Below are 27,413 nucleotides of genomic sequence, written 5' to 3'. Positions count from 1 at the left end.
TCAGCGTCCGCCCGGTCTGCCGGTCTGCCCCCTGCTGGCCTGCAGAGACATGACGACACAGGAGTGAGGAGAGTCTGGCTCCACCCAGAGCTCCAGAGCATCAGCAGAGAGGAGAACAGTACCTTACAGTACAGCCACAGCGCCCCCTGCAGCAGCAGCAGAGACAGTGGCACCACCACCCATCTGACCACCACAGCTGTTGGATCTGAACACACAGAGAACAATCAGCGTCTGTCTGAGGACTGCTGGGAGTGAGACCATCAGAGTCCTCCATCTGGGCTCCCTCTTGGTCTGGATCAGGTCTGGGTGGCGCTACAGAGACCAAACCCCTCCAGACATGTCTGTCCCTTCCATCTTCCTCCAGCTCTGCTGGCTGGACTACAAGTCTCTCCCAGACCAAAGCAGAGAGTCCTGGACCCCCTCGGGGCCTCCTCCCAGTGGGACCTCCTGCTGGACCTCTAAAGGGGGGAAAACCCACACATGTTCTCTGAAGGGTGGAGTAAAGGAGGAGTCAGCTTCTTCTTACCGAACACAGACAGAGACAGCAGGCGGCTCTCTGAGGAGAAGTTGTGTCCAAAAACATGGAGGTGATAAACACAGCTGTAGTTTCCCCGGTGGGCGGGCTCTGCGGCAGGAAACAGGAAGTGTGCAGAGTGATTGACGGCCGGCTGGGTGGAGCTGTAGGAGGTGTTGGAGGAGGTGAAGGTGAGCTGGAAGGAGCCTCCTGGGTATTGTGGCTGGATGGAGCAGCTGATGGTGAAGGTGGAGCCCCAGACCACCTGGAGCCCCTGCTGCTGGGCCTCAGAGACCCCGAGCATGGAGGAGGAGGAGGACACGGAGAGGACTGGATGGAGCAGCAGGTCTGGAACACACACACACACACACACACACACACACACACACACACACACACACACAGGTCATTGACAGAACTTTAACTCTGACTGTGGTGAGTGAGGAACACACCACTGATGAACTTACCTGAGCAGATGAGATTATTGCTGGAGTCATGTTTGTAGAACAATGAGCACTTCATGAAATCAGACCCAGACTGAAAGCAGCCGTTTCTGATCACCACTGTAAGTGTGTCATTGACTGAACGTGTCTCATCTGCAGACACGGCAGAGCCGCAGTGAAGATGTGAACAAACAACAGCTGCTTTCTCCAAAGACCACGGATAGATAAATGCTGGTCTCCAAACTCCAGAACTTCTGATCTGCAGAGAACCTGCACAGCGACTATTTTCTCCCACCAACCTGACCTCATCCCCTGAACCCAGAGCAGAGAGAGAAGAGAGAGAGGATGGAGTGAGAGTGAAGAGAAGAGCAGTGGAAGCTGCAGCTCCTCTTCTACCTGAGCAGGTGAGTCCAGCAGCTTTACCAGGTGAGCAGCTGCTTCTAGCTGAGCCTGAGCTTCTACAGTCCAGCAGAGCAGACTCATGGCCTCCACACTGGAACTCTGGGCTCCACCTGGGAGTCTGCACGTCTCCATAGAGCGCCCCCTGCAGGACTGAAGGAGCCCCGCAGCTCAGCTCCCGACACACCACCTGTGCATCCTGCAGGTCCAGGTCTGCTTCACACACTGAGGACCAGGTCTGGTCAGACGGGTTCGTCTTCACCTGCAGTCTGCCTGAACAGCGACTGGATCCATTCAGCAGCCGCACCCCGTCTGAACACCAGGGATGGGGAGGAGCGCAGTACATGTGACACAGTTACATTAATAGGATACAAAAGAAGTGTAACTGTAATCCTTTACAGTGCATAAAACATTTGTAATCTCATTACAGGTATATCTGATAAAAACATGGATTACATTTGAAAATCAGATTAAATATTCCAGACATGTGAGCTGTCCAGACTTTACAGCACAAACCATGACACTACCATAGATATATGAAGAGCAGTGATGGGAGGAGCCGCATTAAAATAAACCTCGTTACTATTTTTAGTCACAAGTAATCTAACTACTAACTTTTCCCAGCGTTATACCGTTACCATGACTGATGATGAAATTCTGTGTTTCCGTTCCTATAATTCACCCTTTCAGCTGGTTCTTCCTCCTCCACAGTCCAGTGGAGTTTGTTTAGAGAAAGAAGGAACCTGATTGGTCCAAAGTGCGTCACGTGACGTGACAGAGCTACAGCCACAGAGAGCCCTGATCATTCAAAGGCTTTTAAACTCAATGGAGGTTCAGACCTCTACTGACAAATATCCATGTCAGGAGCTGTAGAAATGCGATCTCCAGAGACAAATCAGATTTGATGGGGTCGCAAATTATCACACAACAACATCTGAATCATTTAGATTAATGGAGTTCTTCCTGTTTGTAGTTTAGTCTGTCAAGTGTCCATTTATTTCATGAAGCAGATGTTCAGTTTTATAATAAATAACTGATCAAGCATCTTAAAGCTCCATTCAGAGGGATCCAGATTCTTTGAAGGATTTAAACAATTTTTTTTCTTGCGAAAGTAACACAAGAGTGATTTTGCCTGGTAATTAAAGAATATTATAGCTTAGTGACTTTATTGAAGGAGTTACTAGTAACTATAACTACTTTTAAAAAGTAACCCTCCCAACACTGATGAGGAGTGGACTCTTGGTCCGGACTGCATTTGAACTGACTGTTCTTCCTTGTGGCCACCAGGGGGCGCAGCAAACCAAAGCAGCCCAGCAGTGACTGTATGAAGAGCAGCTGCTTCCAGCTGATCAGCTCCTGGACAGTTCACCTGTATGGAGCACAGCTCCTCCTTCAGGGACTGCTTCCTGGACGCTTGTCCACACTGACCACAGCAACAACCGCTGCTGGGAGCAACTGAGGCTGAGCACAGAGCTCAGCAGGTAATCACATTACTCAGAGTATTCTGTGTTTGTGGAGAGTGAGAGTTGTCAGAACACTGAGTGGATGACACACTGTGTTTGTCCTTGTCTTTATTTCTGTTTACTGGTCTAAAACTAATGTTAACTACTCTGCTACATAACTTGGTCTTCACTTTTTCAGTAGTTAGAGGAAGTTACTGACAACATTTTATACAGGTAACTTGTAACTGTCCCGGATTACATTTTTAACATAACCCTCCAAACCCTGCTGAACACATAATAGAACGTCAACCAGGGGAAACAGTAGAACCTCAGATGAATCCGGAAAATCTCAGGGGAAAAAATAGAAGCTCAGAGGAAACAGCAAAAGCTCGACGTAAACATTCAAAACACAAAGGAAAGAGTAGAAACTCGCACAAGACGATAGAAACTCAGGAAACAGTAGAAACTCAGCTCAGCTCCAGCAGTTGAGGTATTTTCATCCTCAGATTTTTGTGGATTTGAGGTTGTTGTTTTTTTTCTGACAACATGATTTTGTTGGAGACCAATCAGCTGATCTCTGGTTTGAGGAACAAACTGAAGCAGCAGAGAAACAGCAGGAAATTAATCTGCTGGTAAACCAGGAAGGAAAGATTCATTTTTTTTCACTCAGCAAAACATACCTGAGCAGGTGAGTTTCAGGGTGTCAGAGGATCTCCATGATTTCACACAGCTCCACAGATCAGATCCAGATTGAACACAGTCTGAGTTGATTCTCCACATATATTGATATGACGCACCAGTTGCTTGTACAGAAACAGCAGAGCCACAGTTCAGATGTTCACAGATGAGAGCTGCTCTCTTCAGGGTGAAGCCATCGTCCTCCACAGGTCTCTGTTCACCAAGAACTTTCAGCTCCGGTCTTCCTGCACAGCGACTGGCTCCTCCCACCAACCTGACCTCATCCTCTGAACCCAGAGCAGAGAGAGAAGAGAGAGAGGATGGAGTGAGAGTGAAGAGAAGAGCAGTGGAAGCTGCAGCTCCTCTTCTACCTGAGCAGGTGAGTCCAGCAGCTTTACCAGGTGAGCAGCTGCTTCTAGCTGAGCCTGAGCTTCTACAGTCCAGCAGAGCAGACTCATGGCCTCCACACTGGAACTCTGGGCTCCACCTGGGAGTCTGCACGTCTCCATAGAGCGCCCCCTGCAGGACTGAAGGAGCCCCGCAGCCCAGCTCCCGACACACCACCTGTGCATCCTGCAGGTCCAGGTCTGCTTCACACACTGAGGACCAGGTCTGGTCAGACGGGTTAGTCTTCACCTGCAGTCTGCCTGAACAGCGACTGGATCCATTCAGCAGCCTCACCCTGTCTGAACACCAGGGATGGGGAGGAACGCAGTACATGTGACACAGTTACGTTAATAGGATACAAAAGCAGTGTAACTGTAATCCTTTACCATACATAAAACATTTGTAATCTCATTACAGGTATATCTGATAAAAACATGGATTACATTTGAAAATCAGATTAAATATTCCAGAAATGTGAGCTGTCCACTTTACAGCACAAACCATGACCCTACCAAAGATATATATGAAGAGAGGCCATTGACATCGAAAGAGTAGACGCCATAGATATATAAAGAGTAGACGCCATAGATATACAAAGAGAAGACACCATAGATATACAGGACTGTCTCAGAAAATTAGAATATTGTGATAAAGTTCTTTATTTTCTGAAATGCAATTAAAAAAACAAAAATGTCATACATTCTGGATTCATTACAAACCAACTGAAATATTTCAACCCTTTAATTATTTTAATATTGCTGATTATGGCTTACAGCTTAAGAAAACTTAAAAATCCTATCTCAAAATATTAGCAGGGCTTGAAGACCTCCGGCACAGTGCCGGAAATCCGGCGTGGAGATATTTTGTTTTTTTTCTTCTCTGTGACCAGTCATTAAGTGACAGTTCTAACTACCAGTGGTGCTCAATATTCAGGAGTTTTAGCCAATCAGAGCGAGCTGGGTGGGTCTTAAGTGTTTCACACTTTGGACAAAGCATCTGATTGGTTTCTAGCCGTGCGCTGATCACTTCAGTGTCTTCTCTCGTATCGACGCAGCGCCTCCCTATCGAACTCAGTGGCGAGAGTAGAGCGGCCGCCGCGCTACGGTCCATACAAAGCGGGGAACATAGGTACGCTCCCGACAGTGTACATGTAAACATTATCCTTCAGAAAAAGGGAAAGATGCCTGTACCAGGTTGTAGCATACTTTTGATTTATTTATTTCATTCATTGAAATAAAACAAAAGGTGAGTGCAACATACTTGCATCTACATAGGAGGGGGTACCCAAAAATTCCCGGAATTTGATTATAACTTTTTATTTCTGACATTTCAAAATAAAACACCACCGTCGCCTTCAAAATAATCTCCATCCGCATTAATGCAGCGCTCCAGCCGTGTCTCCCACTTCACCAATGTGTCGTGACACCCGTGCGTAAAAGTGTCATTTTGGGCCGGCTGCGCTTTTTCTGTCACCTCCTCCACATCTGCAAACCGCTGTCCCTTCAGCTGCTTCTTCAACTTGGGGAACAAGAAAAAGTCACTCGAGGCTACATCTGGCGAATAAGGCGGATGGGAGAGGAGATTCATCTCATTCTTCTCCAGAAACTGCGTGAGGCGCAGCGCCGTGTCCGCTGGCGCTCTGTGGTGGTGGATCAACCGGCTCCACTCCGCCACGACGCTCTGCTTCCTCCTCACATCCTCACGGAGCGTCTGAGGACTTCCTGTAGTAGTCCTGATTTACAGTCTGACCTGGAGGGACAGACTCGCTGTGGACGATACCCTGGACAGCCAAGAAGTAGCTCAGCATTGTTTTCACTGCTGAGCGGACCTGACGCGCCGACATCTGGCCCTTTTTAAACCACCCGAACCACTCATGGAGCTGAGTCTTCCCCAGAGCATCATCTTTGTAGGCTTGCTGCAACAAGCTGAGTGTTTCTGCTGCTGTTTTTCCCAGGAAAAAGCAGAATTTAATGTTTGCGCTCTGCTCTGGCTTCCCAGTCAATGTCGCCATTTTGGAAAAAGCGCAGGCCGCTGCTGCACTCTGTTGCTATAAATAGCGCCTGACAGGCTTCAGTGTCACTCTGGGAGCTCAACTTTTTCACAGATATGCACGAGGCTTACCTGCAGCACATCTGACGGCCAGAAGTCGAAACTCGTTATTATTAGTATTTTCTGACCAAATTCCGGAAACTTCTGGGTACCCCCTCGTACTTCAGCACAGATATGATGAATGAAAAGGTACAGAAAGAAACAAAAGCTTATAATATCTGCCCCTTATCAATTCAGAATCCTTTACACTTCCCTTGTGTGCGCATACTGCTAATTTCCACCTGTAGCCCCTTTGGCAGGTTGATGTATTAAAATAATAAACAGTAAAAACAAATGAAATGAACAATGAGACGTCAGTTTTTAACAGTAAAAAGATAGTGACAGTGAGGACGGTACAATTAAAATGGATAGCTTTAAGAGTAGACAGAGCAGAGTTGTCTGCAAACACAGGCGCGCGCGCGCACACACATACACACACACAGAGTATAAAGTACCCCCCACACACCCATACAGTAATCAATAAAATACACCCCCCTTCCCATCCCACCCTTATTTAACCATGTGTGCAAACTTGACTTGATAGGATCAATTTCTTTACCAAACAGGAGAAGGACTTCAGGTTTGTGAGGCTGTTATTTCTGTTGGGAGGTTATTCCACTGATCTGTGCTACACAACAGAAAGATGATTTAGCAAATGTAGTTTTTTGTCGTGGGATACAACATTCTCCCCTTGACACTGATCTAGTGGTCCGTGTTGATGTCTCAGAGCACAGAGAAATAAATTGTTTCAGTGGTGGAGGTGCGTCATTATGTATGATCTTAAAAAGCAGGCAGAGATTAGCATGCATGATTATATTCTCAAGACTCAACATGTTATATTTCTGAAGCACTGAGCAGTGGTGGTGTGAACGCTTTTTCTTATCATGAATTTTTATGGCGTTTTTGTAAAATGAATTTAGTGGTTTTAGAACTGTTTTACAAGCTTGTTGGGGAAGACTTTGTATTAGTACTGGAGCGGGTCTGGTGGATGAATGGGAAGATGAAGAGCTGGCAGCGCTGTCAACGGGAATTAAAGGGGCTGTATCATGCTTTTTCAGCTTGTCCAAACCCTAGAAATGGCATTAACATGGTAATAGTTTTTTTTTTTTGGCGCTAAGGAAAAGTCATTTTGTGTGAAATACAAGTTTTTCTGGGGCTAATTCTGAAACCCGGAAGAGAAAACGCTCCGTTTCACTGAAAATCCCGCCTCTCCCCCTGTGGACTTTGACTGACAGCATACTTCAGCCAATCAAAACAAATACGCTGGCTAGCTTTAGCTCTTTAGCTTTAGCTTCTCTACATGCAAAGACACGCAAAAACATCTTTTCCTGTTAGAAACTCACCAAGCACAGACCCTTCAGACTCTTCAGACCCTTCAGACCCTCCAGACTCTTGCTCTTGCTTGACTGTTGCTTTCAGACGATGGTTAAAGTTTATCTCCGTAATCGGAGTTACAAAAAGCAGCAACACTGATTTCCGAGGGCCTGCGGGAGGGGGGCTCAGGGGAGCCATCTTCACCGTGTGATGTCAATGTGGGAAACAGAGCGTTTTCACGGGTACGGGAGCGGCTGCCTCTCTGAGCAGCAGAAACACAAGCAAAGCTCAAACACGCAGGCACGAAGGAAAAAAACGCTTTGGGGGTGTTTTTGGTGAGAACATAACTATATAACAAGGTTAAAACATACCTAAGGTGAATTTTGCATGATACAGCCCCTTGAAAGGATAAGTCATTTTAAACAGTTTTCATGACCGCATTCCCCCCCAAACCCCCCCCCCCCCCCCCCCCCCCCCCGCTGGCAAAAAAAAAAAATTCAGGCATGCGATCTTTTCCTGCTTCAAGCCCTGTATTAGAATATCATGAAAAAGTATACTAGTAGGCTATTTAACTAATCACTTGAATCGTCTAAATAACTCGAAACACCTGCAAGTGTTTCCTGAGCCTTGAAAAACACTCAGTTTGGTTCAGTAAACTAAATCACAAGTATGGGGAAGACTGCTGATCTGACTGCTGTCCAGAGGACCATCACTGACACCCTCCATCAGGAGGGTAAGACACAAAAAGACATTTCTCAAAGAGCAGGCTGTTCACAGAGTGCAGTTTCAAAGCACATTCACAAAAAGTCTGTTGGAAGGGAGAAATGTGGCAGGAAACGCTGCACAGCCAAGAGAGATGACCGCAGGCTGAACAGCATTGTGAAGAAGAGCCGCTTCCAGAATTTGGGGGAGCTTCAGAGACAGTGGACTGAAGCTGGAGTCCAGGTATCAAAAGTCACTGTTCACAGGCGTGTCTGGGAAATGGGCTACAACAGCCGTATTCCCATGGTCAAGCCACTTCTGAACTCAAGACAACGGAAAAAGCGTCTGACTTGGGCTGTGGAAAAGAAGCACTGGACAGTTGAAGAGTGGTCCAAAGTCCTCTTTTCAGACGAAAGCAAGTTTTGTATTTCATTTGGAAGTCAAGGCGCCAGAGTCTGGAGAAAGGCTGGAGAGGAGCAAAATCCAAGTTGCTTGAAATCCAGTGTGAAGTTCCCACAGTCAGCGATGGTTTGGAGCCATGCCAGCTGCTGGTGTTGGTCCACTGTGTCTCATCAAGTCCAGAGTAAATGCAGCTGTGTACCAAGAGATTTTAGAGCACGACATGCTTCCTTCTGCTGAAAAGCTCTATGGAGATGATGATTTCATTTTCCAGCATGATCTGGCACCTGCCCACAGTGCCAAAACCAGCAGTAACTGGTGTACTGACCATGGCATTACTGTCCTCCATTGGCCTGCCAATTCCCCTGACCTGAACCCCGTTGAGAATTTGTGGGGTATTGTCAAGAAGAAGCTGAAAGACACCAGACCCAACAATGCAAATGAGCTAAAGGCCGCTATTGAAGCATCCTGGGCATCCATAACACCTCAGCAATGCCACAGGCTGATTGCCTCCATGCCACGCCGCATTGATGCAGTAATTCGTGCAAAAGGATTCCCAACCAAGTACTGAGTGCATTAATGGACATTTTCAAATGTTTGATTTTGTTTTGCTGTTATAATTTAGTTTTTTTACTTGGTCTGAGGAAATATTCTAATATTTTGAGATAGGATTTTTGAGTTTTCTTAAGCTGTAAGCCATAATCAGCAATATTAAAATAATAAAAGGCTTGAAATATCTCAGTTGATTTGTAATGAATCCAGAATGTATGACGTTTTTGTTTTTTTAATTGCATTTCAGAAAATACAGAACTGTTTCACAATATTCTAATTTTCTGAGACAGTCCTGTATAGCGAGCCTTGATGGGAGTAACTGTTATTTTGCCTCCAGTGGTTTGGTTGATTTCTTCAAACAGAAATGACCTTTTCAAAACTCTAAGATCATTTTGCAAAACAGTCTGACAGTTCTGCACAGCACCAGATTAATGTAGCATTTCCTGTTTGTCACTTTTTCGGTCAAGTGTTCATTTACTTCATTAATCATATATTTAGTTTTGTAATAAACAGAGCTGGGTATGTAACGACAAGTAACGAGCGTTACAAGTAGTTAAATTACTTTTGATGGGAACGAGTAGTGTAACGGCACTACTCCTTCTAGATTGGTAGTTAAACTGGCGTTACAAATGAAACGATACGATCGTTACTTTTACAATGACTGCAAATAGAGCAACCAAAACACTGCACTCTCTCCCACTGTAAATGCCACTTTTAAAGGAACACTCCGAAGATTAGGGACCCACGCCGTTTCCCTAACCCATTGACAAAGTGAGACAAGCTCATAATACCTTTTTTCTGTCTCTGGTTCAGCGGGTTCCCAGCTGTTAGCATCGTAGTTAGCTTAGCTCGAAGCTAAGCTAGAAGTCAATCAGAGCCGGACTACGAAAGTGGACAAAATCCTCCTTCCAGTGGTCCAGGGGACGGTGTATTAGCACGTGAAGTAAATCCGAATGGTTATAAAACATTTTAAAAGACGAGACGTGTTTTCTTTTCAAATCCATTAAAATAACATTTTGATACACACAGACCTGCGCATGCGCAGCGCTCCGCAGAAGGATATAAGGGAGCACAGCTCCGCGGAGCACCATGCAGTAACGAGTAGTGAAACTTATTTACTATTTCCATGGAGTTGCACTACTTTTTCAAAAGTAACGAATAACGGGTAACTCTTTACTTTTTTGAGTAACGGACCCCAACTCTGCTAATAAATAACTGAACATGCACCTTAAAGTTCCAGTAAGATACAAATAGAACTACAAACAAACTTTCTTCTGTTGATTCTTGGTTTGTCAGCAAGTGAGCAGCGGCGTATTTGCGCAGCGTGATTCATTTGAAGTGTGGAGGAGTGGTGTGGGTCTCCTCTCTGCTCTGACTGCAGCAGGGGGCGCTGCTGAGACTGACCGCTGTGAGAGCTTTGGGACGGGGGAGGGGCTCACGCAGCACCCGCTGCTTGCTGAGGACAGCGGAGACGACCTGTCACGTCTCCAGAGCACCAGAAAAAGTTGCTAAATTTGTCGCTAGTCGCTTTTGACAAAAAAAGTCACCAAGAGGCTTTGGAAAGTCGCCAGATTTAGCGAGAAAGTCACCAAGTTGGCAACACTGTCCACCCCTGATCCCAGCAGTGTTTGAGTCTGTGTCCACGGCAGCCATGTTCTTCCTGTTCGGCAACGCACATACAGCGTCAATTTACTTCACATCCCCACGACTGCGCGGGAAATTCGGACCCGAACAGCAACAAATTCTGTGGCACACAGCCTGTATAAGGCAACAGACAGATACGCGGATTGGCCTGTTATTTCAGGTTTTTAATGCTTCACGGCCCATTAGTATTGAATAAACTGGAAATGCATGTGTAGTTTTTCACAAATCTTGCCTTAAGTCCCTTTAAAGGTGCATTAAAGAGTTTAAAACAATAAAAATATTTATTTTCCACCATGAATATGTCACAAATATTCAGTGATGTGTAGAATGTCCCTGACATATTCATTGCAAGTACCGCTAACAGTGCTAACTTGTCACTGGAATAGTTACAGTGCCGGTCCGGCAATTTGTGTTTCTTGGGGAAAATTGAGAGGATGTGACGAAATGCGTCTCCAGCTGGCCTGACTCGCTTAGCTTCCGTTTTGTCCGCCATTACTCCTCCAGATGCTTAGCGAGCAACAACTGAGCAGGATGAGGATGGATCTTCCAGAAAGTAAGAAAAGACCGGCTTCTAGCACTGCCACAGCTCCAGCACAGACCCACCAGGCAGTAGAACCTTAAAGGTTACTGCAGCGCTGCTAACAGAGCGAGGAAGGAGGCTGACCAAAAGTTACTTCAGTTGAAGCCATTCTTGTGAATCAATCACCTCTTCTGCGTACCAAGGCTGCTAATGCAGGTTTTTTTCCCCTCTTCCGTGCACGTACATGGACGCAAGCCACAGGCACCAGCGTTTCACTGAGCTGCAGTTACGCCCAAGGCCTGAAGGGGCCGCTGTTTCGCATGAAACATGCAAACTCCTTAATGCACCTTTAAACACATTTGTTTTCTGAAGTAATGCAAAAGTTATTTTACCAAGTAATTAGTTATTTTCAAAATATTATAACTCGGTTACTTTATTGAAGGAGTAACTAGTAACTATAACTACTGGGTTTGAATCTGCCAAATCCTCAGTGGTACTACTGGGCGGCTCAAATACGAGCCTCAATGTTTTATTTTGACAGGAATCATCCACCAGCTTGGGTTCTAATGGAAACACATCTCCTAAATATTCCTCCAAACCTTTATATGTATTCGGCTAATAAACGCAAACTTCTTAAAAACACTAAAAATCCATTTCTCAGAAACGTGTCATCAGTTTGGCATACTTCTCTCGCATATTTGGGAGAGGTTGCTGAACTTTCCCAGTTCTCCTCAATCTATGGCAATGATGATTTTGTTCCTGGCAGAGCAGACTTGGGATTTAAAATTTGGGCCGCCCCGGGCATCGCAAAGATGTCAGACTTATATGATGAAAACGAAACCCTTATGTCTTTTGAACAGTTGAAAGCAAAATACAATATTCCTGTAAAACATTTTTTAAATACCTGCAGCTTAGAAGTTTCATTCTTTCCTGGCAGAAAAACAATCTGACACTCCCAACTTTAACTACTCTTGAAGACTGTGCTTTGAGGGGGTTACACTCTAAAGCCCAGGTTTCAGTTCTGTATTAGATCTTTGTAAGCAAATCCAAAGAATCATCTACTCAATCTCTTCAAGCATGGAGACAGGATTTATCTGAAGGAGTAACGGAGGAAGAATGGTCTCAAGCTGGCTTATTAGCTCAGACCCAATCTCGTAATACAAATTCAAAATTGTTACAATTTAAATGGTTGAGCAGGTTAAACATTACACCTGTTAAACTACACCGATTTAACCCCTGCATACCCGATTTCTGTGTGAAATGTGGGGATCAGAAAGGCACACTTTTTCACTGCATGTGGGAGTGTCAGCATGTTTTATCTTTCTGGGGAAACGTGTGAAATCTTGTGAGTGAAATTATAGGCAGGAAAATTCCTCTATTTCCTAAAATGTGTCTGTTGAGTATTTATCCAAAAGAAGTTGTAGTTTCTAAAAAAGTGAAATCTTTGCTCAGTATATGTTTACTAGAGGCTAAAAGGTGCATCGCTTTGTCATGGAAATCAGAGACTGTACAGCTTCACAGTGGCTGAAGGGACTGACTTTCTATCTTGCTTTGGAAAAAATAAGCTGCACAGCAAAGAACAGACTTGACAAGTTTCAGGAAATATGGAGTCTTTTCTATAAATTTCTTGAGAAAAATAACATATCTGTTGATGGCTGGATGGATGACTGCTGATTTTCTTTGATTGTTTTTTCTGTTCTAAATGAGCAACTGCCTTCCATTATAGTTTCTAATGTCATTACTGTTATTTCATCCGGTTAGAAATGAGGGGCCTCTCTGTGTGTGCGCGTTTTTTTTTTTTTTGTTTGTTTGTTTTGTTTTGTTTTTGCTGTTTTGTCTGTTTTTTGTATGTTCTGTTAAAATAACAAAAAATTAATTAAAAAATGTTTGAGAAAAAAAAACACTATAACTACTGACTTTTTAAAAGTAACTTGCCCATTTGACATCCCAGTTTACAATGCAGGACTGAGCTGTGCTCGGTGTACAAGTTGAAAATGTGCTGGTTGTTGTTTTGGTGGGGTGTTGTTGTACAATGTACACACTGTTTGATGAGGATGTGGTGCTTGATTGTTCAAAAAAAAAAAAAAAGAACCTAACCCGCCCAACACTGATGAAGAGCGGACTGTTGGTCCGGACTGTCTGATTGCTCGAAAACTGTAGTATAGTGAAAATAAAAATTGGCATAGTTTGTTGAGGCTGAATTTTTTAGTCTGCTGTCCACCTGGAGTCAATGTTGATTGTGACCAGGCCATATAGCTTAGTGACTTTATTGAAGGAGTTACTGGTAACTATAACTACTTTTAAAAAGTAACCCTCCCAACACTGATGAAGAGCGGACTGTTGGTCCGGACTGCATTTGAACTGACTGTTCTTCCTTGTGGCCACCAGGGGGCGCAGCAAACCAAAGCAGCCCAGCAGTGACTGTATGAAGAGCAGCTGCTTCCAGCTGATCAGCTCCTGGACAGTTCACCTGTATGGAGCACAGCTCCTCCTTCAGGGACTGCTTCCTGGACGCTTGTCCACACTGACCACAGCAACAACCGCTGCTGGGAGCCACTGAGGCTGAGCACAGAGCTCAGCAAGTAATCACATTACTCAGAGTATTGAGTGTTTGTGGAGAGTGAGAGTTGTCAGAACACTGAGTGGATGACACATTGTGTTTGTCCTTGTCTTAATTTCTGTTTACTGGTCTAAAACTATTGTAAACTACTCTGCTACATAACTTTGTCTTCACTGTTTCAGGAGTTAGAGGAAGTTACTGACTACATTTTATACAGGTAACTTGTAACTGTACTGGATTACATTTTTAACATAACCCTCCAAACCCTGCTGAACACAGAACAGAACATCAGGGGAAACAGTAGAACCTCAGATGAATCAGGAAAAGCTCAGGGGAAAAATAGAAGCTCAGAGAAATCAATAGATCCTCACAGGAAACAGCAGAAGCTCGAAGTAAACATTCAAAACTGACAGGAAAGAGTAGGAACTCATACAAGATGATAGAAACTCAGAGGAATTGATAGAAACTCAGGAAACAGTAGAACTCAGCTCAGCTCCAGCAGTTGAGGTATTTTCATCCTCAGATCTTTGAGGTTTGAGTTTTTTTTCTGACATGATTTTGTTGGAGACCAATCAGCTGATCTCTGGTTTGAGGAACAAACTGAAGCAGCAGAGAAGCAGCAGGAAATTAATCTGCTGTTAAACCAGGAAGGAAAGATTCATTTTTTAAAGTCAGCAAAACATACCTGAGCAGGTGAGTTTCAGGATGACAGAGGAGCTCCATGATACCACACAGCTCCACAGATCAGATCCAGATTGAACACAGTCTGAGTCGATTCCCCACATAGATTGACGTGACACATCAGTTGGTTGTACAGAAACAGCAGAGCCACAGTTCAGATGTTCACAGATGAGAGCTGCTGTCTTCAGGGTGAAGCCATCATCCGCCACAGGTCTCTGTTCACCAAGAACTTTCAGCTCCGGTCTTCCTGCACAGCGACTGGCTCCTCCCACCAACCTGACCTCATCCCCTGAACCCAGAGCAGAGAGAGAAGAGAGAGAGGATGGAGTGAGAGTGAAGAGAAGAGCAGTGGAAGCTGCAGCTCCTCTTCTACCTGAGCAGGTGAGTCCAGCAGCTTTACCAGGTGAGCAGCTGCTTCTAGCTGAGCCTGAGCTTCTGCAGTCCAGCAGAGCAGACTCATGGCCTCCACACTGGAACTCTGGGCTCCACCTGGGAGTCTGCACGTCTCCATAGAGCGCCCCCTGCAGGACTGAAGGAGCCCCGCAGCCCAGCTCCCGACACACCACCTGTGCATCCTGCAGGTCCAGGTCTGCTTCACACACTGAGGACCAGGTCTGGTCAGACGGGTTAGTCTTCACCTGCAGTCTGCCTGAACAGCGACTGGATCCATTCAGCAGCCGCACCCCGTCTGAACACAGGACAGGAGGTCACTGCAGCTATAGCCTCAGACAGGAGGTCACTGCAGCTACAGCCTCAAGAAACATTGTACCTACAACCAGAAACACTGTAGCTACACTCTCACAGGACAGAAGACAGGATCACAACACAAAACATGTTTTCACAACAGTTTTTCCTGACAGTGAAACTGAAAAATCTGAGATGGAAACATTATTTTGTGTGCATGTGTATACACACACACACACACACACACACACACACACACACACACACACACACTTTCATCTGGTCCTCTTGTTGTTTTGTGTCTATTCTTTATCTCACTCCTGCTGAGTCTTTATTTAATTCTCCTTTTGATAAATGAATCTGTTTTTTAACTTGACTCCACAGAAACATGACAGCCTGTGTGTCTGAGCTGCTGGTTTATGTGAACAGATGGAAAATAAAAACCTTGACTCTTTCCTGACTGATCCATCCTGATGTCATGTTAGAAGCTTTCTGTCTGAACTCACCATGTGGAGAACATGCAGTTAATGAAACCTCCCTGGTCTTACCTGAGCAGCTGAGATGAATGAAAGAGGAAGAATCAGAGGACCAGAAGCAATTCTTCAAATCTGACAGAGGCTCTGAACATCCAGGGTCGACCATCCACACAGATCTGAATGAGGACTCAGACGTTGTATTGAAGGAAACAGCAGAGCCACAGTCCAGACGTTCACAGACTGCAGTTGAGAACTTCAGGTTCCAGCAATAGTCATTCACTGGTCTCCATTCTCCGAGGCGTTTCAGCTCCAGTCCACCTGAACAGCCAGAGCTTCCTCCCACCAACCTGAACTCACCATCAGCCTCTGAGCAAAGAGCACAAAGTCAGCAAGAACACAGATTCTCTTTCTGTCTTCATCTCTGAGGACTGTCTTTACCAGCTGGACGGTTTCTGTCTTCCAGATGGACTCCTGAGGGGAGACAGAGACAGAGTTCAGGACTCATCAGGTTTCAGTGATTCTCACTTCCCATCATGCAGCTTGAGTTCAGAGTCGACATTCCAGTGAAACATGTTTGATCTGAAGATGAGCTGAAAGTATGAAGAGTCCAGCTCAGGTCAGGAGCATCCAGACTGGGCCAGCAGAGGTCAAAGGTCGAGAATTAGATTATTTCTCAAAGCCCATCCATCCATCCATTTTCTACCGCTTATCCGGGGCCGGGTCGCGGGGGCAGCAGTCTCAGCAGGGATGCCCAGACTTCCCTGTCCCCAGACACTTCCTCCAGCTCCTCTGGGAGGATCCCGAGGCGTTCCCAGGCCAGCCGAGAGACATAGTCTCTCCAGCGTGTCCTGGGTCTTCCCCGGGGTCTCCTCCCAGTGGGACATGCCCGGAACACCTCCCTAGGGAGGCGTCCAGGAGGCATCCTAAACAGATGTCCGAGCCACCTCAGCTGGTTCCTCTCGATGTGGAGGAGTAGCGGCTCTACTCCGAGCTCCTCCCTGGTGACTGAGCTCCTCACCCTATCTCTAAGGGAGCGCCCAGCCACCCTACGGAGGAAGCTCATTTCGGCCGCTTGTATCCGGGATCTTGTCCTTTCGGTCATGACCCAAAGCTCATGACCATAGGTGAGGGTGGGAACGTAGATTGACCGGTAAATCGAGAGCTTCGCCTTTCGGCTCAGCTCCTTCTTCACCACGACGGACCGATACAACGACCGCATCACTGCAGCCGCTGCACCGATCCGCCTGTCAATCTCACGCTCCATCCGTCCCCCACTCGTGAACAAGACCCCAAGATACTTGAACTCCTCCACTTGGGCTAGGGTCTCTCCACCAACCTGGAGGGGGCAAGCCACCTTCCTCCGGTCGAGGACCATGGCCTCGGATTTGGAGGTGCTAATCCTCATCCCTGCCGCTTCACACTCGGCTGCGAACCGCCCCAGTGCATGCTGTAGGTCCGGGTTCGATGAAGCCAACAGGACAACATCATCTGCAAAAAGCAGAGATGAAATCCTGTGGTTCCCGAACCGGAACCCCTCCGGCCCCTGGCTGCACCTAGAAATTCTGTCCATGAAGATTATGAACAGAACCGGTGACAAAGGGCAGCCCTGCCGGAGTCCAACATGCACCGGGAACAGGTCCGACTTACTGCCGGCAATGCGGACCAGACTCCTACTCCGGTCATACAAAGACCGGACGGCCCTTAACAAGGGGCCCCGGACTCCGTATTCCCGGAGCACCCCCCACAAGACACCACGAGGGACACGGTCGAATGCCTTCTCCAAATCCACAAAACACATGTGGACTGGTTGGGCAAACTCCCACGAACCCTCGAGCACCCTATGGAGGGTATAGAGCTGGTCCACTGTTCCACGGCCAGGACGAAAACCGCATTGTTCCTCCTGGATCCGAGGTTCGACTATCGGTCGGATCCTCCTCTCCAGTACCCTGGAATAGACTTTCCCGGGGAGGCTGAGGAGTGTAATCCCCTATAGTTGGAGCACACCCTCCGGTCCCCCTTTTTAAACAGGGGGACCACCACCCCGGTCTGCCAATCCAGAGGCACCGTCCCCGACAGCCACGCGATGTTGCAGAGACGTGTCAACCAAGACAGTCCCTGCACATCCAGAGACTTAAGGTACTCAGGCCGAATCTCGTCCACCCCCGGTGCCTTGCCACCGAGGAGCTTGCCAACCACCTCAGTGACTTCAGCTTGGGTGATGGACGAGTCCACCTCTGAGACCTCAGCCTCTGCTTCCTCCACGGAAGACGTGGCGACGGGATTGAGGAGGTCCTCGAAGTATTCCTTCCACCGTCCAACAATATCCCCAGTTGAGGTCAGCAGCTCCCCACCTCCACTGTAAACAGTGTTGGCGGAGACCTGCTTTCCCCTCCTGAGGCGCCGGACGGTTTGCCAGAATTTCTTCGAGGCCGACCGATAGTCCTCCTCCATGGCCTCCCCGAACTCCTCCCAGACCCGAGTTTTTGCCTCCACAACTGCTCGGGCTGCAGTTCGCTTGGCCTGCCGGTACCCGTCAGCTGCTTCGGGAGTCCCATGAGCCAGCAAGGCTCGATAGGACTCCTTCTTCAGCTTGACGGCAGCCCTTACTTCCGGTGTCCACCACCGGGTTCGGGGGTTGCCGCCACGACAGGCACCGGAGACCTTACGACCACAGCTCCGAGCAGCTGCTTCGACAATGGAGGTGGAGAACATGGTCCACTCGGACTCAATGTCCCCAGCCTCCCTCGGGACATGAGAGAAGCTCTCCCGGAGGTGGGAGTTGAAAGCCATGCTGACAGAGGGTTCCGCCAGACGTTCCCAGCAGACCCTCACAACACGTTTGGGTCTGCCAAGTCTGTCCGGTTTCCTCTTCCGCCAGCGAATCCAACTCACCACCAGGTGGTGATCGGTCGACAGCTCTGCCCCTCTCTTCACCCGAGTGTCCAAAACACGCGGCCGGAGGTCAGATGACACGACAACAAAGTCGATCATCGACCTCCGACCTAGGGTGTCCTGGTGCCAAGTGCACTTATGGACACCCCTGTGCTCGAACATGGTGTTCGTTATGGACAAACTGTGACTAGCACAGAAGTCCAATAACAGAACACCACTCGGGTTCAGATCGGGGAGGCCGTGCGATCCAATCACCCCCTTCCAGGTCTCACTGTCGCTGCCCACGTGGGCGTTGGGGTTGGGGCTCGTAAGCGAGCGCCTGGTGGCCGGGTCTTTGCCCACGGGGCCCGGCCGGGCTCAGCCCGAAGGGACGACGTGGGCCTGACCTCCGGTGGGCTCACCACCCACCGAGGGAACCGTAGGGGCCGGGTGCAGTGTGGATTGGGTGGCAGCCGACGGCAGGGTGCCCGGCGACCCGATCCCCGGACACAGAGACTGGCTCTAGGGACATGGAATGTCACCTCGTTGGCGGGGAAGGAGCCCGAGCTTGTGAGGGAGGTTGAGAGGTACCGGCTAGATATAGTCGGGCTCACCTCCACACATAGCCTGGGCTCTGGAACCCAACCTCTCGAGAAGGGCTGGACTCTCCACTTCTCTATTTCTCAAAGCAAATCTAACAAAGTGAGTCTGAGCTGAAGTCTTAAAGTGTGGGACAGAAAACTCCACATTTCAGTTTGGAATTGACACCGAGGCTCCGTTTTCACCACTTGTCAAGAGGAAACTCATCGCTGTTGAAACGTTGTTGTGTAAACGGGACCAGAGAAACTCAATCTGGGAATACGTCTGAAAACCAAGATGTGGTTCAGCTCTCAGGCAGGTTTTAGAGTCGCAGCAGGTTCATTTTGCGCTGGTTTTGGGGTTTTTCTCAGGACTGGGATGGTATTGACATGACGATCAGCTGTCTGTCTCTTCTAACTGGTAAATTCCCAAAAGAGATGAAATGGCTGGAGTCATTCCACCAGTGTTGTTTTCGTTAATGATGATGACAATGAAAATATTTCGTCAACGCCCCTTTTTTCCGTGACTAAAAGGAGACGTGACGAGCTAAAAATATCTCTTTAAAGACGGAAATGTGACGAGACGTATCTGTTGTTTTCGTTAACGAGACGAGACGAAAATGTCAGTAATTTGACTTTCAAAATAAATTAAAACAAATGCGATTCCCCCAGCTTGTTCACACAGATCGGCAGCTTTACTCTGAAAATATCAGCAGTTCACGAGCTGCTTCCTGTTTGACCAGCCTGCGCTGCATGCACTGGTGTCGTGCCAAACCAGCGCACTGGAGCGCGTGGAGCTACTTTCGCCGGGGCTCGGCGGGAGGAAAAGACGCAGTGATTTATGGATGTATTTTAATCAGAATCCAGCAGAAAAGAAAACAGAATGCCTGGTAGTGGAGACGGAGGATCTGATCCAACTGTTTGACTGCTTGTTCTTACTGTGAAAGTGCAATAGGAGCTACTATTGATTAGTGAAGATTTTTTTCCCCAAGTACCTAATAAATTTTTACTTCTTCTTTTTATTTTCTTTTTTGAAAAATAATTCAGGTGTTGTCTTATTTTGAAGATACCTATTTTCACTTTTGTTTAAAATGTGTATAGAGAAAATCCAGGTAAGGAATACTTACAAAGTTTATGAAACTCAAGTTATGTTTGTCATTTCAGTTTTGAAGACTTCCACGTGTTTCAAACCATCAAGTGTACCCAAGGAATTCATTTACTTTATTTCAGTATTTTTAATGCTAGTATTTTCCTAATAACCATCTTAGTATTGGTTTTATCGCTCCTCCAAAAGAATAACAGGCAGTTACTCTTACCAGTTCAAATCAGTAACATAGAAACAGAACAGACCAGTTCAGTTTTAATAAAAGATCTCAGCCTTGATATCAGTATGGACATTATAAAAACAGCTTGAAAGTATCAGCAAAATCCTATTAGTCCTCTCATTCTGTCTGGCAGAGCTCATATAAGCACTGCATTGAGTTTGCAAAGTGTCAAACAGTCCAGTTTATTATTTGATATTCAAAGGCATCAATGTGTTCTGTTATTTTTATGCCATTTAAGTATATTTTATTATGTTTGTTTGGCTTACAATTTTCTTTGTCTTTTTCCTTTTAAGGCTTTTTTATGACTAAAACTGGACTAAAACCCGTTTGGTTTTCGTCGACTAAAACTAGACTAAAACTATTAAGTGTAAAAATGACTAAAACTAATGAGGCTTTCGTCCAAAAGACTAAGACTAAGACTAAATCAAAATAGGCTGCCAAAAACAACACTGCATTCCACTGAGCAGAACTGGAGACACCAGATCAATAAAACAGGCCCGTTTCTTTACCCCCAGTTTTCCAGAACCACAGAAAAAGTTTTCACTGGATGAATCTACTGACAAACACAAGCTGCTGTGTGGAAGTCACCATGGATCCAGATCACAGAGATCCTCATCACTGCATGAACAGAGTCCATGGAGAGAACCAGCAGCTCCACACACACAGAGAATGAAGCAGTTCCAGAGTTCACTGATCTAAAAAAAGCATTGGACTCAATAAATCATGAAATACTCATCAATAAACTGGAGTCCTGCTGTCAGGGGCGTGGCTTCACACTGGAGGAAAAGTTACTGAAGCAACAGACAACAGTTTGTCACAATGGGAGAGTTTCAGTCTTCATGCTTGGACATTGGTTGTGGTGTCCACCAGGGGTCAGTATTGGGAGAAAACTCTTTATTCCAGACATGACAGTTTTCAGATCCTGTGGAGTGAGGAGTGATCAGAGTGATTGATCCTGTGGAGTGAGGAGTGATCAGAGTGACTGATCCTGTGGAGTGAGGAGTAATCAGAGTGACTGATCCTGTGGAGTGAGGAGTGATCAGAGTGACTGATCCTGTGGAGTGAGGAGTGATCAGAGTGATTGATCCTGTGGAGTGAGGAGTGATCAGAGTGACTGATCCTGTGGAGTGAGGAGTGATCAGAGTGACTGATCCTGTGGAGTGATCAGAGTGATCAGAGTGACTGATCCTGTGGAGTGAGGAGTGATCAGAGTGACTGATCCTGTGGAGTTAGGAGTGATCGGAGTGATTGATCCTGTGGAGTGATCAGAGTGATGATCCTCTGGAGTGATCAGAGTGACTGATCCTGTGGAGTGATCAGAGTGATTGATCCTTTGGAGTGATCAGAGTGATGATACTGTGGAGCGAGGGGTGATCAGAGTGATTGATCCTGCGGAGTGATCAGAGTGACTGATCCTGTGGAGTGATCAGAGTGATTGATCCTGTGGAGTGAGGAGTGATCAGAGTGACTGATCCTGTGGAGTGAGGAGTGATCAGAGTGATTGATCCTGTGGAGTGAGGGGTGATCAGAGTGACTGATCCTGTGGAGTGAGGGGTGATCAGAGTGACTGATCCTGTGGAGTGAGGGGTGATCAGAGTGACTGATCCTGTGGAGTGAGGGGTGATCAGAGTGATTGATCCTGTGGAGTGTGGAGTGATCAGAGTGATTGATCCTGTGGAGTGAGGGGTGATCAGAGTGATTGATCCTGTGGAGTGAGGGGTGATCAGAGTGATTGATCCTGTGGAGTGTGGAGTGATCAGAGTGATTGATCCTGTGGAGTGTGGAGTGATCAGAGTGATTGATCCTGTGGAGTGAGGGGTGATCAGAGTGATTGATCCTGTGGAGTGAGGGGTGATCAGAGTGATTGATCCTGTGGAGTGAGGGGTGATCAGAGTGATTGATCCTGTGGAGTGAGGAGTGATCAGAGTGATTGATCCTGTGGAGTGAGGGGTGATCAGAGTGATTGATCCTGTGGAGTGTGGAGTGATCAGAGTGATTGATCCTGTGGAGTGAGGGGTGATCAGAGTGATTGATCCTGTGGAGTGAGGGGTGATCAGAGTGATTGATCCTGTGGAGTGAGGAGTGATCAGAGTGATTGATCCTGTGGAGTGAGGGGTGATCAGTGATTGATCCTGTGGAGTGAGGAGTGATCAGAGTGACTGATCCTGTGGTGAAAACTAGGGATGTGCGATACCACTTTTTTTCAGACCGATACCGAGTACGAGTACTTCATCTTCAGTACTCACCGATACCGATACTTGCATACCGATACTTTATATACATAAAATTTAAAATAATGCAATGATTATTTTTGAAAATGAATTTTATTTCTAACAAAAAGGCAGCCCAGCCACTATGTTTAAGTCCAAAATAATAGTCTGAAAAATAAAACAACTCTGAGTTTACACTTATTTAAAAGAAATTAAGTGCAAGATAAAACAATTTCTCTGAATTTTAAGTTTTTTTAAATGAACTGAATTACAAGACGTAAACAAACAACTCTAAGTTATACACTTTTTAAAATGAACTGATTTTAACGGTTTTTAAATGAAATTAAGTGCAAGATAAAACAGTTTTCTCTTAGTTTTACACTTTACATAATAAGGTTTTTAAATGTACTAATTCTAATGATTTTTTTTATGAACTAAAGTCAAAGACAGAACAACCCCTGAGTTTAAAGAGCTGCTGGTGTTCTCTGTGCTGCTCTCGGATCTCTGCTCTTCAGTTTCTCGGTCTTCTGCAGAGTTTGCCGTCGAGTTGCTGCCGGAGTTTTCTTTTTTCCAGCACAACAGCGTCAGACTCTCGTCCACAAGCTTCGCCCTGAGCTGTTTAAACACATTACTAGTGGTAAATGAACAATATCGCGCACCTCCTTTAGCAATTTTAGCATAACAGAGTTAGCATTCTGCAAAGCTCGGCTCGTTTTCACTTATATAAAAGAATTTCCACACCGGCGGTTCTGGTGAGACGAGCAGCCGTTCTGGATTCATCCTGTTGTCTCTGCTCTGGATGAGACTCATGGAGAATCAACCCGCTGCAGTGTAGCCCTGCGCCTGTCAGCTCCAGAGAGGAGCTTCTTCCTCTTCATGTTTGTCGGCAGCTTGCATCCCATTTGGTTGCACTACCGCCACCTGCTGGCGAGGAGGGCTTACTACGTGTGGGGTTTTCTTGCCGTGAGTATCGGCGGCTGGCATCGGTAGCCTTCACGAGTACCCGATACTTTGAAATAAGGCCAGTATCGGCCCGATACCGATACCTGGTATCGGTACTCGCACATCCCTAGTGAAAACCGAGTAGAAAACCTGAAAAAACGTGTCACTTGTTCAAAATGGAGAGTTCATTCCTCAAAAGCAGGTTTTCCTGACAGTAAAAGTGTCTTTAAATTAAGTCCTTTCAACACGACTTGTTGCAGCTAAGAAGATCAGATCAGAAAATTCTCCACACACTCCTCGTCAGTGAAAGCTGAAGTTCACCTGAGGATAGTACTTCAATTTAAAAGACATTTTCAGGAAAAACAGATTAAAAATGTCTCAAATCTGCTTGACGGATTTTGACAGCCAAAATATCCACTGAGCGTCCTGCTCTTCTCTCAGCTCCAACAACGCAGCGCTGCGCTCACCACCACGTCTCTCTGAATCCTTCAAACAGCTGCTTATCAGAGCACATCAGCCTTCACAGGGCCCAGCGCACGTTTACTCCTTCATCCTGCAGACTTCATTACCCATACTGCCCTGGGCTTCACCACAGAAGTGCGCATGCGTCATTCAAAGCGTGTGTGGAACCGGAGCTCTTAAGTTAATAAAATACAAGGAGAACTCTGCCGTGCTCTCCTGGCTCAAAGCTCCAACAAGAAGAGAAGGACGATTCTGCATCACAGCAGAGTTCATCTGGACTGATGGGACATGAGGAAACCATCATGTTATCACACAGCACAGAGCTGGAGGACAGCAGCTGAGGACTGTCCACAAGCAGTGGACACTTGTTAGAAGGAAGAGAAACTGCTGCTGTGATGAGAACAAATGACTGAATGTTGAGGAGGCTGAACTGACTGCTGAGCAGCAGGAAACAGTCCTGAGAGAAATGCTCCAAAGCCACCGAGAAAAGCTGTCATGAAGGAGGTAAAACCTGTAAAATACTGCAGTTTATCTAGTTTTCTGATGACACAGATATTTTCTGTGCAGGGAGAATTTAGAGCAGCTCTCAGAGGAAAAAGCTCACATCAAACATGCTGAATCCAAAACATCCACAAGTCTTCTTTTTTTTTTTTTTTTTTTTTATATTTTTTTGTCTGCATTCATCTCGAAGTCAAACAACACCTGCTGTCAACTTCTAAGATCACTTTGCAATTTTATTCTTTTTGCAATTTAGTGACCATCACCAGCCCTCATACCTATGATAGAGGGCAGTGTAACACCTCGTGAGGGTTGTGAAACGTTGTGAGGGTGAGGGAAAAGGGTGAGGGGGGACTGACTAGATGGAGATGATAGAGCTGAGGGTACCGATGATAGAGGACACCAACCAGTGTCTGGGCGCTGAGGGGGAACAACCGGTGTGTTCAGGTAAGTTCTATACTGCACAGTGAGTCTAAGCAGAGGCTGGAATGATCATATAGACGTGCATGTGATGTTACCCAGTCGACACCAATCCACGCCACCGGAGCCCCCGTAATGCCACGCCTCGCAACCCAGGGGGGAACCGGGAAAGGCCGCCACCCCGGAGGCCCGGAGGCGGCCCCCGAGGGAGGCAAGGAAACGGGGCGAGCCCGCCGCGCACCCCCCCCCCCCGAAACCCCTCATCCGTCCCGCCCCCGGGGCGCCAGGGGCCAACCAGGACCCACTGGGGCAGCCGGGGGCACAGGCGACACCCAATGAGCAGCAGCGACACCAGCCCGGGGGAAAACCACCCTAATGCTGGACATGTCTCTGGGGCCCAGCGCCCCCAAGAGGGCCAGGAGGGAACGCCACCATGACCCAGTCGGGGTCTCTCCAGCGCCGGGGACCAGGGACACGCCCAGATAAAATCCTGCCCCCCCGCCCCCCCCCCCCCCCCCCAAAACAAAAAAAACAAAAAAAAAAACAAAAGAACAGAGGGTGCACCCCACACACTGCGGGGGCCCAGAAGACACAGCAGGCCTGCCGCCAGGACACCCAGGCCCCCCCCCAGTCCCACCCCAGACAAGCATCCCCCACAGGGCCGACCTGCATCCGCACCACAGGTACCCGGGGCCAGCGGGCCGACCCCAACACCCCAGCCCAACCCGAAGCAAAGGGCCACCAGAGATCCCCCGTCCCCCGGAGTCCCATCCAGGCACCCCCCCCACGCCCAGGAACCCCCGCACCACCAAGGAGCAGCCCGTGAGCCAGAGTGAAGCCAGATTTGATCTAGTGGTCTGGCCAGGGAGGGGGGGCTGGTCCCCACGAGCCAAACCGTATTGGTTTGTTGTTCACCTTCCCTACCTATTAATATGTGACCCGGTTCTTAGCGAGCTACATTCTCCCTACCATGTGAGTTGTGATTAGAAAGTGCAATGTGGTGCATTAAAATTGGGCGGAGGAGTGGGGGGGGGGGCCCAGCCGAGGGCTCCAGGGCATTCTTGTCCTGAAACCTACCCAGCCAGGCAGAGCTCCCGTCCCAACCCAGGTAATGGATGAGTGAATGTGGTGCATTAAAAAAAAACAGGGGACCTTTCCCCACCTCCCCCCAGGTGTGATGCATTAAAATTGATGTGTAGCATGTAGTATGTGGATAAAGTGACTGTGTTTGTGATGTGTGAGGTGAGGCCCGTGCGGGTCCAGCCCGCCTAACCAGGACCACCGGAGGGTGGGACGCGGCAACTATCCCCCAGCAATGCGTGAGCCCAAGTGCAGAGAGCAAGAGGTCCAGGAAAGACCCCCGGGAGACAGAACAACCCCTGGCAGGACCCACAGTCCCGAAACGGACCAAGATGCTGAGCCCGGTCCACCGAACCCAGGGCCGCCCAGGCGACGTCACAGGTCGGCCAACCCGCGGAGGAGCCGCCAAGGTGAGGGACCAGGGAAACGCACCGGATGCCCCAGCAACCGACCCCCTGCGACACCGGACCCCCACCACACCAGGGGCGCACCCTGACAAAAAAAACCAAAAAAAAACAAAACACCTCCCCTCCCTCCCTCTTAACTCGCCCCAGGCTGATACCGGCACCAACCCAAAGAGAGAGCCAGACCCCCAGCCACACCCGCCAGCAGAGGAAGGCCCCCGGCCCCCGGAGGACAGAAAGACGGAGGCAAGGGAGCAGGCAGCAGAGGACGGAGGGAGCAGGAGAGGACGAGGAGAGGAGAGAGAGGCGCGGGCGGCACGCCCCGGCCCCCACCACCCCCGAGGCCCCAGGGAGGCGACAAGACCCGGCAGCCCCGCAGGCACAAGACGAGACATCCGAGAGGCCCGCCACGCAGAAGGGCGACAGATCAGGCAGCCCCAAGTTCCAGTCCTCAGCAAAGTCTCCAGTTGAGATCTTGTTCCCTGATACTGTCGTACTGGAACCACTGCCTGGAGGTTTGGAGCAGCAGCTCCACATCCTCACTGCAGAACAGAGCCGTCAGTAGGATCCATGAAGCAGCTTTCAGGACCACTAATGTCTTCCTTCTAGTGTGTGGAGCAGTGAAACTCCCCGATGGAGGAGAATTCCCAGCAGAGAGAGAAGCAGCAGAGAGCAGCAGAGTCCTACCTGAGCTCCACAGCAGCAGCAGCAGCAGCTTCAGCTCCATGTTCCAGGTCGACCACGTCTCTCTGAGAGTCTGATCAGCTCTGTCTCTGGATATGTCTCCAGGTTGCGAAACTTTTTTCACCACGTTGAGCAAGAAGTCACTTCCTGAGAAAGGGACTTGTATAATCAGATCTGATAGGAGGCTGCTGTCACGTCAGGAGGTGGTTGTGTTTCCATGACAGAATCAGAGATCTCCTCTCAGATTAAAGCAGTCTGATTTATCTCTGTGTATCTTCTGCAGGCTGAAAACTGACGTTCAAACACCCCAAAATGTTTGTTTCTTCATTCTTTCTGTTCTCAAACAGGATTTCAATCAGTAAATTCCAGTCAGGCTGGATCAATCAGTAAAACCTTTCTACAGCTGGAAGATCCAGAAGCTCCCAGCTTCATGCAGAAACACTGCAGGATGGATTT

General features: G+C 47.6%; 1 protein-coding gene across 1 annotated transcript; it reads right to left on the bottom strand.

Annotated features, from left to right (window-relative positions):
• LOC115384898 (scavenger receptor cysteine-rich type 1 protein M130-like) lies at positions 1-27,071 on the bottom strand. Its single transcript, XM_030087070.1, has 8 exons — positions 26,961-27,071; positions 15,922-15,954; positions 15,738-15,849; positions 14,962-14,972; positions 3,848-4,162; positions 3,479-3,763; positions 189-205; positions 1-39 (listed from the first exon to the last, which is right to left on the bottom strand). Exons 1-8 carry the CDS (start codon positions 26,998-27,000, stop codon positions 1-3), a joined length of 852 nt encoding a protein of 283 aa, XP_029942930.1. The 5' UTR covers positions 27,001-27,071.
• Between the last annotated feature and the right edge of the window lie 342 nt (positions 27,072-27,413).

This window comes from Salarias fasciatus, unplaced genomic scaffold (assembly GCF_902148845.1).
Source record: "Salarias fasciatus unplaced genomic scaffold, fSalaFa1.1, whole genome shotgun sequence".
Classification (NCBI taxonomy): domain Eukaryota; kingdom Metazoa; phylum Chordata; class Actinopteri; order Blenniiformes; family Blenniidae; genus Salarias; species Salarias fasciatus.
The sequence above is the reverse complement of the archived record's forward strand: the minus strand, read 5'-3'. Positions and strand labels throughout refer to the sequence as shown.